This window comes from Notolabrus celidotus, chromosome 1 (genome assembly GCF_009762535.1).
Source record: "Notolabrus celidotus isolate fNotCel1 chromosome 1, fNotCel1.pri, whole genome shotgun sequence".
NCBI classification, from domain to species: Eukaryota; Metazoa; Chordata; class Actinopteri; order Labriformes; family Labridae; genus Notolabrus; species Notolabrus celidotus.
Window position 1 is genome coordinate 9,264,073 of NC_048272.1, and position 20,973 is coordinate 9,285,045.

At 39.1% G+C, this 20,973-nt stretch overlaps 1 protein-coding gene across 1 annotated transcript in view; it reads right to left on the bottom strand.

Annotated features, from left to right (window-relative positions):
• Positions 1 to 2,904: 2,904 nt before the first annotated feature.
• Positions 2,905 to 20,973, bottom strand: part of LOC117814137 (testis-expressed protein 264) — a 56,987-nt gene continuing 38,918 nt past the window's right edge. Inside the window, exons 3-4 of the mRNA XM_034685275.1 lie at positions 17,855 to 18,020; positions 2,905 to 4,208 (exon numbers count right to left, since the gene is read on the bottom strand). Of these exons, the coding sequence (XP_034541166.1) occupies positions 3,922 to 4,208; positions 17,855 to 18,020 (453 nt within the window). The 3' untranslated portion in view covers positions 2,905 to 3,921. The remainder of the gene's footprint in view (positions 4,209 to 17,854; positions 18,021 to 20,973) is intronic.

The window sequence follows — 20,973 nt, forward strand, 5'->3', positions numbered from 1 at the left end:
CATTTTTCCCACAGGTGTTACTCATTCGTGTCAAATTGAAAATGGTAATCTGGAGGATCTTCATCGCTCACATTTCAGCTAGGAATATGCAGAGGCTGTTTACCAGAAACTGGCTGTATACAGCTTTTCTCTCGCTTGATTTACACACACCTCTTTGTGCCGCCCGCGCTCTCCAAGTGAGCACAGCTCGCTTTGTGGAGCTCAGTGTGATCTCTTGTTTGTTGGCAGATAAAGGATATGGATATGACTGGACATACATTACAGGCTGTGGGTCATCAGGTGTTTTTTCAGGCTGCAGCTGCCATATTCATTTCGGAGGGAATGAAAAAAGATGACAAAAGGGGAAAAAAATGAAATTCAGCTTGTGCAAAGAGACAGCAGATGGGGGAAAAGTTGAGAAAGAATCTGATGGCTAAACAGAAAATAAATGATCTGTGAGTGAAAATGTGAGGGTAATTAGAGGATGCTTCAGGCCAGATGTGGAGTGACTGTAAATACAGAGCAGAGACGCTGAGCTTTGCTTTCACTAATAGTCAAATGAATATTAATGGTCAGCCCACTTGTCTTGTGATCTCGCCCATTGGTGATAATGGCAGCAGGCTTCACACTCACTATAATCATGTTTCCAATCTCAGAGGTGGTCATTTGGAGTGTAGGTAGAAGGTAATTATGCCCTCATTCACACCTTTCTCTTTGAAAATGTAGAACATTTTAACATTTAAACATGCACGTGAACCAAAGAGCTCTGAAAATGTAAGAGCTTTAAAAATACACACTTTAACACTTATAAAAAGCTAGACACATTCAGTCAAATGAAAGAAAAAAAAAAAAGATGACAACACTTTCAGTGCCTTATGTCAGTTAGTACCAAAGGAAAAATACAAGCCACTGAAATTTCACTTCAAGTTTTGTAACCAAGGGTTTGGCCTTTTTGTAAGTCACCAAATTTTATTTGGGACCATGAGTCACCATATTTGGACAGGGCGGGTATGAGTTGCTATGTGTCAAGCAGCCATAAAGCAGCATCCTTAAGTTACAACTAAATGATCATGTTGAATCTGTGATCCTTTTTGCCTCAATTGCAATATTTCAGATGACTTAATATATTGTAATTGAGACAAAAATGACAGTGAACACAATAAATGCCTTCTGGAATCAGACATGGTCAATCATTGCAGTTGCCCCCTGCTGGCCCTATAACTGGTTTATGGCGTCACTTTTAACCAAGCCGCAACCTCCGGTCTCAAACTATGAAGCCCATGCGGAAGTGTTATAAACTGCAATTCATTGAGAATCCACTTAAGGCTGGCTGCAGAAACAACGGAAACCACATAGACACCAATTTTAAAAAGACGATCTTTGCAGCATTAATAAACATGTTTACAGCCTGGTTCAAAAAACGGCTTGGGTCTACGTAGCTAACTTCACTATTGGCACACACTGTACAGGGGTGAATTTTTTTCAAACACGATAGTTCAGAAGATATGAAGATTATGAGTTTTTGCCCAAATAAGGACATGACTGACGTGACTCCCGGACGGGAACACACGGCTATTGGCTAGGAGGCTCAAACTTTGCCTCTTTACGTCACACTTTGACTGGTTGAGTTCCGCATTTCCAATATGGCTGCCGCTGTCGATTTGCTTCATAACAGCGCTCAGGAACAGATGGGTGACGTCACGGATACTGTTTACTTTTCACCATCATTAAGGATTTTTCAATTTGTTAAATGTGTCAGATCATTATTTATTCACATTTTGTCAACATGTTATTATCACAGAGCTGATCTGAGGACGCATAACAGTTTCCACAATGGAGCGACGCCTGCAAGCTAGTTCAGGCAGACAACTCGAGCTGCGCTCATTCATACTGACACGTCATCACCCTCCCTATCAGCTGATCTCAACATCCTCTCATTGGCGGTTTATTTAAGCTGCAAGTCTCCCCATCTCTGCCTCTGCTTTGCAAGTGCTCCTGCTGTCCTGCTCAGTGCTGTGTGAAAACTTCGTACCCACCTCCTCCCCAGCATCAACCTGCAGGCTCCGAGGGGGGTTAGTCCTATCTCATTGCTCCTAAATGTCTGCATTTAAATGATCTATGCTGAGTAATGAGGTTCGGAGCCCATACGCCAAACACAATACTGTATGCTGCAATAAACTTTATCTTAAGTAAATGTGAGTTGTTTGACTGAACTGTGACAGCGCAATATGTTGATGCATGATATACAGCTACAACTATATACAGGATACTTGATCAAAATGTGGTGGCATCATATAAAGCAGCAGTATTTTGTATTGGAGGGGGGGGGGGGGGGGGGGTTTACTTTATCTAACCATAACATGGGTACACCACAGCTCTGCAGTGTTTTGTTGTGCTGATCCCATCAAGTAAAATAAAGAGCCACAGGAATCATATGAGTAACACTGATCTGTTTATACATTATACATTATAATATTTTAAAATTAAATTAAATGATCAAATAAACAATTGTAGTGATACCACTAATGATCAGCCATTTTTAACTATTCAAATGGCTCAATGAACAAATGTTTCTTTATGAGACGTTTACATTACTAATTGTGGATATCCATCTACATGTGAAATAAACTCAAAGCTTTGAAATATATATATACTTTTAATTTGAGGTTCCTTGGACGTTTGTACTGTTGGTTGTGCATATGAGACAGCTGTGCAGCTCATCATTAGTACCTGACTGCGCTCTTGTCTGACGCTGTGAAAGGAAGGATTTTTCATTTGGCAAATATGCCTCCTCTGTCCTTGTGGCTCTATCTTGCATATCTTCTTCAATTCCTCAACGGGAGGAGCTATGAAATGAGGACACAAGATGTGGAAGACCTGAGGAGACAAATGATGAATGGAGCAGAACCCCAAAAGCCTACTGACTTGTGTTGCATATTGTTTAATGGTTTGTAACACATAGATTTTATATATGGCTTTCTTTGGCTCAAAGAAAAACTCTTGTCAGAAATCCAAGTGGCTTTGAGCTTTATACAGCAAATATTAGACAGTACAACTCAATAATACTTCAAACAACGGAAGACCTTAATAGAGGACAGTAACATCTAGATATTCAAGTAAAATGCTTTGACTAACAAATACTTGTTTCAGTCATCATGTAACATTTGGATAAACATAACTTCTATGAAAATATTTCAAGTAACTCAGGCTACCTGAATCAGTTCTGTAAATTTCAAGTGGACCCTTTCTGTCAACAGAATAAAAAAGACGTACAAATTGTGCCATCAAAGAGTCAAGTTTAGTAAATGTTCTCCTTTTTCTTATTATCAACAAATCTAATAAAAAGACCAAAATTTAAATTGGATTGAATACACAGTCAAATATCAAATATCGATATTGTAATTAAACCTCAGATTGCTTAATCCTTAGCTTCAGAGATCCCTCATATATCTCTTCTATCTCCTGTATTTTCAAATTCAAAATCACTTCTGAGGCTAACAATTGCACGATGACAGGAATCATGTTGTCATCATGATGAATATAGACCTGTACTTAACATTGGGCTGCAGCGAAAGCTTTAAATTGTGGATTAATCCGCAGCAAAAAGCAGACCTCATCAAATACACCACGTGCTCCTGCTTATTGTAATGGTTTCTAAAAACTACAGTGCCCTGCTGTTTTAGGGGATCATCTGAAATGGCTTTTCAAGAAGTCTGTAGGTCAATAAAGTATTGACTGATAACACATTGTGGGTTTTGATCTTTGCATTGTTTTTGTTGCCAATAAAAAAAATTGTCTTATTTAGTATCAGCTTCCTCACCCTTTAATATTCCCCCATTCTGTCAAGACCACATATTGAAACATGCTTTAAAAACTGCATGTCTAACTTTCTTTAACATCAATCATTTTATCATCTTCATCTGATACATCTCAACTGAACTCTTACTCCTCTTCTTCAACAACACCCCACCACTGCTGCGTGGGAGCCTCCAGGCTCTTCTGGTCAGACTCTCCATGAGCCTGCTCTTCTCTCTCAGCCCGCCGTCCACCAGTCTGTTCCCAGTCCAGTTCTTTCAGGGAGATTCCCCCCGAGCTTCTCTCTCTGCAGTGCCTCTCCTCTTGATCCTGGAGAGGCACAGAGCGGACTGAAGACCCCGCAAGGGACGTCTCTCTGCTGTCTGAGAGGAGAACCCCACTCCCTGAGCTGTATTCACTGTTAGAGTCGGCACCTAGAGCAGTGAGAGAACAAAAGGAGGGAGTGGACAGATGGTGAGAGGACTTCTATAAACAAACACCACATGAGAAAAGATATGCTGTCCAAAAATACAGAGCTGGGATTCAAACAAAATCTGCATGAAGGTTTTAGAACCACACTGTGACTTCAGTCCAGAATAAATATTATCTCCCCCATCAATCGTGCTTCTGTTTACACTGAATTCATCCATTATTTAGAGAACATTTACATTTAGGAAAAATGTATCTACAACTAAACAAAGCTAGCATCATATTAATATGCTGTAGAGAGATTGTTAACATAATTGAAGGCAATAAAACAAGATTAGAGTCTACAGCTGTGCTAACATGTTAATAAAAGACGCTGTTAGCATGCTCCGGTTTATAGCGTATGTGTTCAATATTCATGTTAAATAAAGCATGTTAGCGTGTCAGTAGTGGCTTACAAGCTCTTTATACTGAGGATGCATGTAATTTTGCAGGTATGATTATATTTAGTATTGAATAACTTTAAATGTGATTTTAAAAAAGGGGGAGTAAGTAAAGTTTTCACAATTTGGGCCCCTTTGAAAATGAGATGCTAGATCTCAAGGGGCTGTCCTATAATAAATTCAAATTCATGTCTGTCACAATTTTAACCATCCATCAGCAGACAAATATTTGCCAGACAATCTCAGGGGCAAAGGAAATGTCAGAAAAATCTGTATGATTCACTGGATGAGAATCCATTAGTTGTAGACATGTTTTATATTGACCATCTGCTTCTCTATGAGACTCAATAATGTACCTTGCTTGTTTGACAATCTAGGCTGAGAACGCTTCACAACAGATCTGTAAAAATAGACAGCTTGCTTAATTTTGAACCCTCTGTAATGTTGCCCTCTGATTCTGTGTGTAATTGTTTTACACTCATTAAAGCCCCTTAGCTGAACTTTCCAATTAAGTTGATTTTGGCACCCCCTTTGGACAAATCGGGAGCTCATATATTTTTGCTTACTTTATATATAATTTTTATGTATGAAATAATATATATTTTTATATATAATATTTTTCTGTCTTATTTAATTTGTTAAAATATTTTTGGTCATTTTTGCCTTTATTTGATAGGACAGCTAAAGAGAGACATGAAATGTGGGTAGCAGAGAGCGGGGGAAGACATGCTGCAAATGTTTGAGGCCTATGACCGCTACAACGAGGACTATAGCTTCTGCATAGCGCTTAAACCGCTAGGCCATTAGCCCCCCATACATTAAAGCTGGAGTAGGAGATCCTGAGAAAGCCGCAGCAGTTAGCTTGATTTTGAAAGCACACAGCCGAACAGAGCCCTCCCCCTCCTTCAGAGCAGCCTGTAGGGAGGGGGGAGGGACACGCCTCCAAACACATGAACGCGCTGTGGCAGACTACAGCTGGATGATGATGTCACTAGAGCTAGCTGTGGAGAGGCGAGCGATTGACTTTATTTTCATCGAAGGAAAACATGTCTGACTCCCATGTAAGTAAACCGCTTATATTACCACATTAAAAAATAATGTAATTAGTTAGAATGCACAGCATAGCCTGCATGTTAGCTTTACGTGTGTTTGTTTTTATCATCTGAATACAGCTAGAGTAAGGTGATGCTGCCGGGCTAATAACTCCTGGCTAGCTATGTTTATTTTGATTTAGCATTTCATGATGTTGAGTTACTAGACGGCTACAGTGCCTATATATTTATTAGCGTTCACCATTGTTGACAGTCTTCATTTTCGTGTTGGAACTACAACATATTGACTGTTTTTTGTGCTTGTTAGAGCTCTCATGATGACTGCTGATTACGATCCTGAGCCAAGCACCTCAGGTCGGAGAGGACAATGCCGGGGTCGAGTGCAAGGCAGAGCCAGACGAGCGAGAGGGAGAGCAACGACCGGGGACAAGCTCCAGATCCTGGGGACAGCATCAAAAAGTTCCGCCATTCTGCACAGACAGGTTGTTGTCGGGCAGCATGGAGCACTTGGTGCAGGTCATAGAGGAGTAATACCTTGTTGCTGTATCTGGAAAATCCGTGACCCTTCCACATGGACAGTATAAAGGTTTCAGTTGAGAGTGAATGAAACTATGACATGATTACATACAATACTTTTATGGTGACCCTTTAGTTCCTTTGTATATATTTTATATTTATCTTCATGTAAAAAAATACTTGAGTGTGCTGTGTATACATTTGTTAAATAAATCTTTAAATTTAAACTGGCCTTCTCTCTTCAAATTGCAAAATAATTAAATCTGTATCAAGTAACATACAACATTATAAACAAATAATTGCAATATCAAAAAGTTGTTTTACATTTACTTTTATTAGAAAATGTATTTATTACAGAAATAAAAACAATGGCTGTTGAAGGTAAACATGTTGGCGTGGATCATCCCGCCTCCTGGTTCTCTTCTTTGGCATCCCCCCAGTTGCTGTCAGCCTTCTGTACAGGATTGTGCTCTGGAGGTCTGTGATGTACTTGTAGTCCTTATCCACCTTCATTGTGTACAGGCTCCACTTATTCGACTTCTTGTTAAATATTTTGCAAAACCTGACATAGAAGAAACAATCAGAAGTTTGGTCAAGGGTTCTCATTATCTTACAGCACTGTACATTTGATTTCAATCATAATAACCCTTCCTTCAGCCCCATATGTAAACAGTTATTTCTTCTAGCCATGCAAGGAGTCGACGCCACTATCACTAGTGTGTGCTTAGTACCTACTACAGTGTGTATTGTGCACATATGGTACATATATATGGTACGCAAGCCTCTGCGTCCCGTGTTTAAACGATGCGGACGTCAATGTTTCCTTCTCGTAGCTATGAAAACATAGACAAGACGGCATGTAGACTTTGTACAACACCCCATTCATGCTGATAAAGAGCAACAGAAGAGCTAGCAGCTAACAGACTGTATACAGGTCTCTATAAACATAGCTACAAGCTGTTAGCCGGCCGCTAGCATTAGCCGAAGTTATCGCTAGCTGTGTCATAGATGAACAAAACCATGAACCCAAAGACAAATGAAATGACATGATTACCTGTCCAGTAGAAAATCAGTAACCATGGCATCGCTTTAGAGACCCTTCAAATCCTTCAGCCGTCTCAGAAATGCATCCCGAATATTGACTCGTGTTTGTATCTTCATCCAGCGTTTTTAAGTCGTCTCCTTTTCCATCACAGTCATCCTCTTCTTGCTCTGTGTAGCGGCAGAACTTGAGGGCAGAAGTTGGTTTAAAAACGTCGGTTTCTCTCTCTCTGACATGTTTATCAGGTGTTCTGTGTTAGTGAATAGCCTGCGAGGTGACGATCTCAGTCAGGTCACGCGCACTCCTGTAAACAGTAGGTGTGTCTTTTGGCAGGTCACAGGTCATCCGGCAGGTCAGCCAATAATTGCGCTCGATGGCGAATGAATAATTGGACAAACTTAGTGCAGTCTCGCTGCTGACACAGACAACTGAGATTTCTCATCTCAGTGTTAAATCACTTTGTGTATTACTCCCTATTGATGTATACATTGCTTTTTGCTAGTGATTGATAAAAATGTATCAAAATAACATGTCCTACTCCAGCTTTAAAATATTTAAACACAAAGTCTTATCTTGCTTTTTTCTCACAGTCCAATGTATCACATACTGAGAATCTTTGCTATGGAAAATGATAAAAATAGGCTGATTCTGCAACAAGCCGTATTTCACTTCATCTGACACCTACCCTGCGGCGGCGGTTGCAGGCATTAAAAATAACAATATGTGAAGAATCAGTCTTAATCCCAGTGGTTTCGTTTGTTTTAGTAGGTCATATAGAGGCATCAGTATTAATTTAAATGCATTTCATAACATGCAAAAAAAAAAAATCTCATCACAGGGGCTTTAATTTATATCAAGCAAAGAATATACAGTTTGCAGGGGAGGCACAGCATCTTGCATATTTAGTACTTAGTACTTTAGTAATTCTTTTCTGTGGCACATTCTAATTTGTTAATGAACCAGGGAATGAGAAGCAACACCCTGAGCTGCGACTTGAGGTTGAAACTCAAAATAGCCACTGAAATGTTGTTAATTAGAAACTCCTGTAAGCTAAAGGTCTCTGCTCTTTAATTGGACGGTTCATGGAAGCAACACAGCCACTCCACTGTCTTCAGTGATTTTTGAGTCTATTTCTTGCAGGTAAATAGGATCAATATCATACCTGTGTGTGCCGCTCTGCTGACCTTTTTGTCTTTATCTGGCTGTGAGTGTTTTCATGTTCTCAAATCAATATCTTCATACAGTAAGGACGCCTGTCATTGACTGCAGACTAGGTATTGATGAGTCAGAAGGCTAAAACTAACCTTTATATGAAACAATGGAGAGAGACCAGAAGGAAGCTATACCTCGTGTTTCAGGTGGTGAAGACATTAAGATATGGGTCATTTTATCAGAGGTAACTGAGCTTGTACAGTAAATTTAGACAGTTCTGATCAACACTGGCTAACAGAAATAGGAATTATGGACAGATGTGAAGCCATGAGCAGTATAAACGACAAAAAATGTATGGGAGGAGTCAGGCTCTTGATCTAAAAAACAAAATTTCCTCCTAATTTAACATATAATATATAATCCAACACATGGTAAATGTCATACCTCTAAACTGTGCTTCCAACATTAAACACAAAAGACAGTACAGAACATTAATTACCCTGAAAATACTTAATGTGTAAAACATCCAAATACAATAATATGATAGATGAGTGCACAAGAAAGAGAGATAAATCCCTTCATGTTGACAGAGAATGTGAGAGGATGGAGTTTGAACAAGACGTTTTAAAATAACTACATAGAAACAGCCCATATGATTGAATGATGAATGTTAATCATAATGACAATCAGATTGCTTTCTATGAAAAGTGAAAAAGAAGCTTTATACATGAGAAAAGTAAAGCACATTGAGCCCTAAACACAATGCTCACAAGGAAATAACTCATAATTATAATGTTTATGAATATTTATTCAATATTCACATAACAACTAACCAAATTTGAATCCAGCCAAAAGCACTTGCAGATTAATTTACAGCCTCCTCGTGTGCATTATGAAGCACGGAGCCAAGAGTAAATCAAACATAAAAAAATTGAACACTGAGCTCTCAAGCAGCCACCAGTTTGCTCTCATGTTAGTTTTTCTCTGCTGGTGGAATGCCTGAAGCAAGTCGCGAAATTTAATCAGTCAGCGGGGAGGAAAAATCCCATTTGGATTTGAAGATACACATTAGGCGTGATATCTTCATTTTTTTCTCGGTATTTGATTGGAAGGGTTTAGTGGTGGCTTCAGGCGCTGTCTCTGCATGCATGTGAGTGACAGTTGATCCTTTACTGGGATGGAAATAATAAAAGAAATGCGGAACAATTTGAGCATGTTAAGATTTATGTGCTTAGAACTGTCACACTGATTATTCAGAAACATAATTGTATTATGTAAGCTTCAATGTCGTGGAGTGGGAACCATGTTGGGCCAAAGTTTTTAGGTAATCCCTAAAAATCACTGCTTTTGACTATGGAGATTAGTTAGACTTGTGTTACAAATAACTTGTGTTGCATAACTTTTAGGAGACTTGACTTGGTGAAACTTGATAAAAGGAACAAGTACACCTCAAACTTTGAAATGGCAAAATCCTGAAACATTAGAAAAAAAGACAGCCATGTCTTTTAAAGCTTCAAAGTGTAAATATTTCAAGTTCACGCATTTGCATTCAAAGGACCTGACAAAAACTGTGATAAACACTGTCTTCAAAAAATCTTTAAATTAATATTTAGAATAGTAGTGGGAACCATGTTTATTTGTTTTTATTTAAAATAATTAGATGAGAGGATTAATACCACTTCTGTTTAGGATTTAGGGCCTGAACCATAAAAGCAGCTTTTGCACAAAGTGCTTTTCCCAGGTCTAGAGTTGCTGCTGTTGCTCTGACACAATTTGTGGCAATTGTCTTTAAGAAGAAGAAAGGTACTTTATTGATCGCCAGGGGGGAAATTCAATTTTTTCACTCATGCTATTTTGGACATGCTACACATACAGTTTTTTTGGTATATACATATAAATGCACACACATGCAGTGAACATGCTTAGGGAGAGATGTCAAAGTGAGGATACTGCCGTAAACCAGCGCACCCAGAGCAGTTGTGGATTCGGTGCCTTGCTCAAGGGCACCAAGGCAGTGCCAAGGCAAGGGAACAAGCACCTCTCCAGCCACCAGTCCACTTGCCAAACTTCGTCCATAGCATAGCTTTTGTAACCTTGCAGCAGTAATTGCAGGTGAGAAGTGCAGATAATTTGAGGTTGTTGATCGACAGAGGCCCTTAGGATGACTCTAAGAGCCTGGAGCAATTAGCTTAGCAGAGCAAAATGAATTATACAATCATGTAACAGATGGATGGACAGATAGATGTATGGCTCTTTTCTATTGATCCTGGTGGTAATCCAGTCTTCGAGCAGCTTGGGAGTATGATTGTAATGTGTTCAAAAAATTCTGGCTAATTATTTCAAACACACTCACTGCACTGAAAAAAATGTTGATAAATAAATATAATATAATATAATAAAAACTTAATAAATATATCTGGATTTAGAGAAATTTATTTCATGCAACAACTTGACATAATACAATTTAGTAGATTCAACAAAACATTTTTTTTCAGTGTGTGTGTTAATTGATTAGTTTGGTTGGCTGTTGACCACACATTAGAGAAAACACTTAATTTCACTTACTTGAGTCTTAAGTAGTTTCTACAGATTCTGTTTCTGTACATATTTAACTAAAATAGCCTTTAATGCTGGTAGCCAGATTTCTTTAATTTATTTTCACTGGCGTGGCTGTTTCTGCGTGCAGCAATCGTTGTACCTAATTGCTCTTGACTTGGCTTTGTACAGTACAGAACATATGTGAGATGGTAATAATATTCTAACTGACTTTTAAAAAGAGAAACATGTATTTCAAATGTGTCTATTTCTGCAGAGAAAACTTAAAACAATATTGAGAGACATATTTTGTCCCTTCTTATTATAGACACCAAAAAAGGCTTGCAGTTGATTTGCATTCAGGGCAATCTGTGGCACAACTAGGACTTCAGATTTGAATCAAGACCTATTCTGACAGGACATGAGGTTTGATGTGGACTTGCCCCTTAAGAATTTAAAATAGCTCTGGTGACAAGGCTCCTTGTGTAGCTCCTCAGAGTGGACCATGTTACACGATGACAGGGGGATTTTAGATCGCTGTCTGACAGTGAGGATGCTGGGGGTTGATTTGGTCACTAAAACAGGGTCTGTATGAGGGGGCTCGTAGAAAGGGGCAGGAAGGGATATTTGGGGTCCATGGAGCACTGAAGACACCAGTGTCCTGAATGCTCCACTGAACTGGCTGAGCTGATCCCACTGTGACAGGAGCATGGCTACCTGTCACATTGTCATTCACAGTCATGAACCTAAATGTCATTCCCACTCTGCACTGCAGTCAAGTCACACTGGATTTGTCAGCTCCATTGAATTCTGCTCAATTTTTTCAAGCAAAGAGTAAGGATTGTTGAGTTTGAGCTTGTGGTTAAAGGAAGAAGAGACATTTGACCATATGTGTAATGGCTGAGAGTTGTTTTTTTTCTGAATTAAACTAGAGCTGTCATGATGCCATAAATGATTATCATGGCCAATTTTTTTTTTACCACAACAATATTACCGCAATATTTATTGAACACTTGGGGGGGAAAAGTCTAACATTGTCAGTTGGATGAATCCTAACCTTAATAATTCATCTCTTCTTTGGCAAATTGCTCTGAACATGAGCATATGGAGGTTGAAGAGAGAGTCTGTAACCATAATTGTAAAAATAAATAAATAAATAAATAAATAAAGTCCACTAAAGAACATGTAAACAAATAATAAATAGTGAAAAGGCAACCAGATAAACTGGTAGCAAACTATCCACAAATATGACAATTTGCCAACTTAATCAAAATCACTACAGACATCAAATCCCTCTGATATCTTTGGTTTAGCTGATCATGGCATTAGTTTTTCTGTCTATTTTTCATTTTCTCCATTTTGTAGTCACTGTTGTTCCACATTTCCTGCGGGCTGGTATGTCCAAAAACATCCCTTCTTTTCTACAAAATCCCCAAAACTTCCGAACTATAGTGAGAAAACTTTTGGGGAATATGTGTAGAGTCCCTCGCTTTCATCTGTCATCTCCTGCAACACAATGCGCTGCAGTAAAAGCCATACACCACAGTCAAAGCTAGCTGGCTGGCTGACAATGGAGACTTCTTCTTCTTTCGCTCCTGCGGATTCTTCTTTGTCTATCCTCTGTTTTACAGCGGGCGGCAACAGCGCAAAGAACCACTACCGCTCACAACTATGAACTAATTAGTTACACAGTATTACCATATGCTTATATTTAGAATGATAAATTACATTTCTTTTTTTTTTAAAGACAGTTATCAGCAATACCCGTTACTGCGACAGCCTTCTTAAAAAATAGACTTCTTTTATATGTAGATGTCTAAAGTCAAAGATGAATGTCCACAAGAATGGTTCCTGAGTAAAAAAAACTGTAGAACAGAGAGTTACATGTTCTTCACTGGAAACTTGAAGCTGTTTTACTTTTTCTACACCCACAAAAAGTAAAACAGCTCAACAGGACATGTAAATTGAACATGACCTCCTGAAACCGACATCCCTGATTGGATGGGTCAAGCAAGCACAGCCCAGAGTTTGAGACCTCTGAGACCAAAAGTCAAAACTGATTTATACCAAAATGTTATCCACATATAACCTAGTGTTACTCATATCAATCAAGTTAACTTCAAATATTTTTTCCCCCCTAAACCACAATATATTTTTTAATCAGGATGCTTTGGGGCCCAAACTAAACTGAAGGCAACAGTTTCACAAAGTTAACCACTTGTTAGAGAGGCTGTTATTTTATTTTGTACATGCCAGCAAATGCTGTTACCACACATTACTTATAACCACACATAATGTGATGTTTAAGGAATTGTTAGGATTTTGAAGGTGAGTCATATGAGGAACTTTTGAACTATTCCTGTGACAGGTCATTGTCTAAACTGAACTTGTAGCATTTGTAGCATGAGGCTGACTGTTTTAGTTTTTTTGTATTACTTTTGATTTATGACTCCTATGTTTTGTCTATATTTAAACTAATTTGCATTTATTTATATTTATTGCTTATATTAAACTGAATGGAATGAATAGTAATAGTCCCTACGGCAGTGGCAGTTGCAGTTAGGTGTTATGTATCTGTTGTCGCTTAATAGGCTTATTTTCACATTCCATTCGAATCATGATCAGACTCACTCCATTCAGATTTGACACTCAAAAAAAGTCCTTCACAGGTTTTGTGTCTCATGAGGATAAATTAGTATCAAGTGAAATATTGCGCTAAAGTGCTCAAGCTTGTTTTTTCACTGAAATCGAGTTTTGCATAAGGTGCCATAAAGCTGTGGACAGTCCCTTGGTGAGTGACAGCACACATCCACCAGAGGCGGTTGTGTCAGGGCTTTTCATTAACACCTGAGAAGGTGTCAATCACAGTTTACTTCTGCTGGGCTGCTCATAAACAGAACAGCAGCGGAAACAAGATCCAAATCTCCTGGGTCCTGCCCAAGAGGCAACAACCACGGCTGTATGCCAGAACCAAAACACAAGAGGCTTAACGTGCCTAAATAGACAGAGAAAACCTAAACATCGCAAAATCAATTTCTTGGAAGACACTGTTTTTCTATACGATTTGTTGATACCATCGCTAGTTTTTGTTTTAAAAATGTGCCTTTTGCATTATATCTTAGGACTTTTGTGTTATACTGTAAGCTCCTTCCTTTTTAGTGTCTTTCTACTCATCGTTTGGGTTTAACAGCCTGCTTCTTGCACTGCTTACATTCTTTTTACCAATGCACTTGTTAACAAAATGCCTCAAAAACCCTGCAGACAACCTGCTCAGCACAGCAGAAAGACAAAGTTAATTGCTAGTCAGTAAGCATAGCATAGCATTTAGCAGCTAAAGAGCCTGGAAATTCACTGTGAATATGGTCAAGATCAAGCACAAAGCTGAAAGGAGGCCAAGTATGTCAGATAACCAAAATTTAAAAAATGCTTTTCTTGCTCAAAATATAATATCTTGTGTGCAAAAGTTGTTTTGGTCCCTCAAAACCCCACAAATAATCCAGCAGGGGCAGGTATCAAACCAAATTCCAAAGTTTCAGAAAAGAATCGTAAGTATCCCAAGACAGTGGCTGTTTTCGAAACGACCTGCTACATACTACCTACTAATGTGGTGGGCAATAGGTACTGCCTACTACATACCACATTTGAATCATGTCTGTAGTATGACTGTTCTGTTCGATCTGTGTTGCAGTACCCTGGGCCAGACGTCACTAAATTTCCGGTTTCGAAAAGCGGAAGTAAACAACGGCCAAGATAATAGCGAAACTGCTTCATTAGCATCCACTTATGATTTAAAAAGTGAAGAAGTGGTTTACATGGAATTTAATAATTTTTTCATCACCTAAAAACTGAGTTCCCGAATCAGTAGACATCCGGCTAGTTTTGGCGTACTGCAGATTTTGCTCTCGGTCACATACTACTTACTACATACTGAATTTTGGCCAAATCAGTATGTACTGCTAGCATAGTAGGCGGTTTCGAAAACAGCCATTATGTAAGTAAGTCATAAGCCCAGACCACAGGACAGACTGGGACTGCTATCAATATCAAATTATAATAACAACCCCTGCAGTCCTTGTTTGGGCATGGCTGTTCCAGTTGTGCTGACCTCCTAAGAAGTGCTGCTTGGAGTGCTGTGAAGAAGTATGGCTGCTTGCGTCAATCTCCTTCATCTGATCAGCCTCACACTCTATATTACACTCCCCTGGGACCTCACACCCACAAAGTGTGAAGCTGACCAGAAGGAAGTTGAGATAAGCGAAGGAAAGTCAGACACAAACACAGACCAGTACACAAGTCTGTTTGAAAATTAGAAAATCCCTATCTTCACATTAACTTAGATATACAGAAATCTAGCATCAGGACTTAGTAAGGGTATTAGAAATCAAACTGTTAGTCCTATCAAAGTTGCTTTTTGGCAATGATTTATACCTACACTACAGTTTGACAGGGAAAAGTGCATAGAAGTGTAAAATGCTTTGCACAAACTTGGTCACTTGTACCAGAAACATGATCAGACAAACCAAAAGTGACCACATGAACCATCAGGAGATCAATACGTCAAGCTAACCAAAAAGAGAAAAGCAGCTTCTTCACAGAAACTGAATCTGCTAAATAAAGAACTGAAGACTCATATTAATAAAAGCACCGTCAACTGAAGGCTGCCTTGTTGTGGTCTCAGAGAACAAGTATGAGTTTCTAAACCACTTTTCAGGAGGGGAAACAAGTTTGAATCCTACACAGGTGAAGAAATACCTGCAACGCACTGCAAAGAATGGAAAAAGTACCATTTTTACAGGTTGGAGAATAATACAGGGACACAGAGGTGTCTGTATGGGGACAAACAGGAGAAAGGGGATACTGTGATGTATCAAAACCGATCGTGTAACATGGTGGTTGGTACACTGAGATGGATGTTTTGCAAACTCTTGAGCTGGCTACCTGACCCACATCTACTTCACCCTGACCGTGAAGTACCACTCTATTTGTGAGAGACATGCTCTACGCTCTGGTTTGTTTACTTCTGTAGAAGTATTCATACTGTGGTGTAATAATGACCCTTAACACAGCTCACAGCTTTGCAAGAACTACTCAAGGATCGAAGAAGACCACAGTGTCCTTTTCAAAGACTCAGGTTTCACTCCAGTATGAAGCAGAAGTTATTGATTGTATGAAAAAGTAAAGATGCATGTGAATCACATGCTATATATAATAACTTCTGAACTAGTGAGAACAGATTTCAAAGCACATCCATCCTAAACAGACAGTGGTACCCTTCTCTTAGTTAGATGGTGCACTACAGCCCTATCCATTAGTCCCAAATATACATTGGTATCCAATGGTACCATATTCATCCAATGGTACCATATTCATCACCATCATTCAGACATAACATCAACGCATGTCCACCAAACTAGTTCCAATTTCACAAAGAAATCTGGAGATAAAAACATTTCAGTGATATATTTTGATGACATTTGCTCAAAACATCTAGGAAGAAGGGAAGGAATTTTTGGAATTTGGAAACACTAAAAATGGTTGAAAAGTACAAAATGGTAATGGTAAATGGACTGTGTTTATACAGTGCTTTCTCTTGTTGCTTGACCACTCAAAGCACTTTTACATGACATATCACATTCACACCGCATTCATACATAATAATACATAATCCCATTCAAACACTGATGGCACAGCCACAGGGGGCAGATTAAGTGTCTTGTGGTCACTATGGCATGTGGACCTGGGATCAAACCCCCTACCTTCTAAAGAAGCCCAAACAATCAAATAATAATAATAATTTGGTTTCTGACACTTACAGCTCAAACAGCAGAATAAGAGTAGTTTTATGGATTAAGCCAGTGCTTTAAGTAGGCCGGTACTTTCCAGTATGCCATATCTCCACTTCTAAATTTAACCCCTTGGCATACCAGGACTTCTTACTAGCTGCCAGTATCCATTCCTGTCTTCTCCATTTTACATATTCTCTTGTTGATCCAAAAAAGGCACCTAAAACTACACTATCCATGGCATACTACGCAATGCGTGTGTCCTTTGGCGCATGTTGCGTGTCACTTGTCTGTTTTCGCCAGACAGCAATGTCAAACTAATGCAAACTTGCAAGTCTCTACAGTTACCCCTGGTGCTAGTTCTGGACTGGTGCCAGTGCTAGTTTAGAGTTGGTTCAACTAAGAACCTCAGAAGAACCAGCTTGCTTTTCCACAAGCAAGGGCCACAAGGGAGCCACATCACGATAACCCTGCCTCCACCCGCTGCTGTAAGTGGTTGTTTCTTCTAGCCCAGGAGCTGGCGCTACTCTGGAACCGTTTTCTTTCTGGTTTAGGGCCAGTTCTTAGGTTGTCGAAACCAAAAGAACTGGTTCCAGATAAGTCAATGGCTGAATACCGGCCCCGGAACTAACTTGTTGGAAATGTTTTGGATAAACAAGGAAGGCCTGAGTTCAAAGGAGACAACAGTAACATTGGCTTGGCTACAAAAGGGTACAAAACAACTGGATATCTGACAGATATACGCAGAGGTTCTTTGTTTTTCAGCTACACTGAAGTAGTGGTTTTACTTGATATATATTGAGAAAATCAGCATTATCTTCTGATATTTTTCATTTCCTGTAGAAATTGAGAACATAATAGTAATCATTTACTGATACTAGCTGTATGATGGACACAACATTCTCCTGAGTTCTCTTGAACACATCAAGTTTGAACTCAACTGGATGAACAGGTCTTTGCAAAGGACACACATACACATGGCAGAGACATCTTTCTATAGTCATAAAAGCAGATATTTATATCGGGATATCAAATTACATCCTTTCTCCAGCAAAACTAACAGCAAGGCATGGTCCCATGGGATTTGAATCCAGTTGGGTCCACCAGCCAAGTACAACGAATACCACATACCCGAGACATCTGAGTCACTGTTCAGTTCCTCCTGTTCAGATGGTCTCCGTTCTACTCTGCAAACCTCAGGCACGTAGAAATCTCCCTGCCGAGCCAAGGGGACCATAAAGTGGATGAGGCCCTCTCTGTAGATCTCCAGGAATGGGTGTGCACACAGCCTCCTCTTCTGCAAGAGTGGGAAAGTTGAAAAAAAAAGTTATGTTTGTTTCTTGATTTTAATTTTTCTGTTCGAAAGCCATCAGTGTAAATGTTCACACATAGCAGTTAACACTCATTATTAATGAGAAGTTTGCTGTGTGTGTATAAGTATATACATGTATGAGCATGTAATGGAAAGAGGAAACACAACAGTATAGATACAAGCATAGACATGTCGATAATCTCACAAGTCTGCATCTAGTCAGCGGTGGGCAAAAGTGATTTGTGGAAACTTTGCTGCTTCACCCTTAAACTAACAAGACTTCCTCTCGTCTTCGCAGCCAACATGCCACACATCTCTGACCCCAACAGTCTATCTTTATGACACTCATAGCTGCTGTTCCTCCTCTGGTTCTTCCCTCAGTCAAAGTGGGAAGTCTCGCATGACAGAGGCCACTCAACTGCTGCGGGCTCATTAACCTTTCATGCATCGTGTTTTGTTATTCCACTCATGCACAGCTAATGTCTGTTGCTCTCACCCTTCTGACACATGCTAAATGTCGAGCAATACTACAAACACACTGCAGCTGCAGCGCGGTATCTCATTGTGATCAATTATTCAGAGATCGTTTGTTTTAATTACCCAAAGTTGTATTGCTGGGTTTTCATTTTACTGCAGTTTTACTGCCATTTTACTGTACGGGATTCATTATGGTTTGATGCAAGTTAATAATCAAATTAAAATGTTGGAAATTACCTGATATATTATTTTACATTAGACCAAAATACAATTAGTTCCATTGTTATATGGTGGAAATGCAAAGGAGTCAAAGAAAGTCATCACACAGATTATAACAGTCGTGGTTTACAATGAATCCACTGCTTTAATTTAGAGAGAGGATGCGACATGAATGCATAAAACTAATAATTAACATAGGTTATTATGGAAGTAGAGGCCCCTGTATTCACACCATTCTTCTTCAATCTCCCAACTAAGTTTTTCATCACTTACTGGAACATAAATCATTTTGTACACAATTCCTGACATCCATCCAAGAGCAGAAGACTCTTCAAATTGTATTATCTTTTGACACATCCTATGAGAACAGATTCCTTGACATTCCACTTTCAACTAAAGTGGCAGTGGTGACAAGCAAGTGACTGTTTAGTGGAACACCAAGAACGTCACACATCTGTTAACTTGCACTTGTAGACAGAACTGACATGCATAGGATGGATTTTACAGGAGACAGCTGACTTCTTTCAAACTCTCTCACCATCTGTCTCTCAACCCAATTATGACAGCAGCAACTCTCCTCTCTTTGCCGTCTGCAGGAACAGCATTGTCAGTTTCAGTGATTTCAGCAACATCAATTATTGGTGTACTTTTCCTTTGGAAACATCTGTGCCTTCTCATTGGCTGGGCTCGTGTTGCATATTGATGCATGTATGCAGATATACAAACGTAAGGTTGTTTTTTTTGTCTTGCGGCGCAGATGCTAAATAAAAGATCAAACGTGAAAAGGCAGTACAGCTCAATGACACTGCCTGCACACAAGCAACACAGAGGAGTGCAGTGTTAATATTTCACTTGCAAATTTTAAATTTTACCAAGTACAACACAGAGGCAAAAAAAACGGATTAGGTCGGCTGGAAGGAGAAGCTCTAAATACAGAACTTAGGATGAGACGTGCCAAATAAGAGCAGACTCAAAAGTCTGATGGCTCTCATAAGATGCAACCACAAAAGCTTTTTGTGCAGAGGGTGGATTTTAAGAGCACTGCATTTTAGCCCTGAAAGACAATGATAGAAACTCTGATCTTAAATGAATATAAATACACGACAAAGAGACAGAGAGAGGAGACATGTTTCTCTGAGCAGCGTCTGTCCTCATTTCACATCATGTTTTACAAACACTGGACTTTTTGCAAGAGGTGAGTGCAAGAGTTTATCAAAGAATGGTGGAAGTGATCATCTGCTCACACCTCAGAGTCCAGTAAAAAACTAGCCAAGTTAACACCTGAAGATTCATGAGGGCTCATTTTTATACTGGCATTCATAACAACAGTTCTAGATTTGTTTCACAGTGTTTACAGGGTCCTTGCTCTGGTCTAATGTCACTGGATCATTCTTATTTACACTGTGAGGAATGGAACCATTATGAAGACACAGTGTTCACGGTGGAAATTAAGGTACATCAGGTCTTGGAAAAAGCCACACAGACCTCAGCAGTTACAGTAAGTGAGGGTGAAGAGCAATAACGGAAGCCAAGGGGTCCTTCAAACTAGGAGAAGATGCATCAGGTTAAAAAATTATGGGTTTCTGAAAAAGTAAACAAACCTGAAAGTAGGACAGAAAATACAGCTCACAAGCACATATTTTATGCTACTTTGACGGTGACAGCACGATGATAAAAATCTGTGATGCTCCTTGGTTAATGAAATATTAAAGTGTAAGATTATTAAAATTCTAATAATTTATGCTTTCCTTTTGACAAAGTGCAGCTGACTTTTATAAAAAATCCTTTATTTTATATTTCTTGACACTTTATATTTCTTGACATATTTCTTGACACAAATCTAAACCTATCAGGTGTCTGCTAAAGGCTGAATAAATAATAAGTGCAGCTGCCTTTGAATCTGACAATTTCAAGGTTTTTACACGAGCCTTCCATTTCATTCTTTGCCTTCCTAATGAACATCTACTTAAAATTAATTCCACCTCAAAAGAACTCCTTCTAAAAACAGAAGGCAGAAGCTGCATTACCACATTAAAGTTTGAAATGGTCTTTTGATAAATGAAAACCTGAGATTGCTTTTAGGCAGAAAAGTTGAGGGGCGAGTACTTCTGACTTTTTCAGACCAACAGTGACGGCCAGACAAGTGAGTGAAGAACAGAGGAATGCTAAATGCTAATTAACTCTGACTGGATTAATATTCAGTGATGGGGTTCACAGGCTTTTAACATAACTTGCTGCTTTT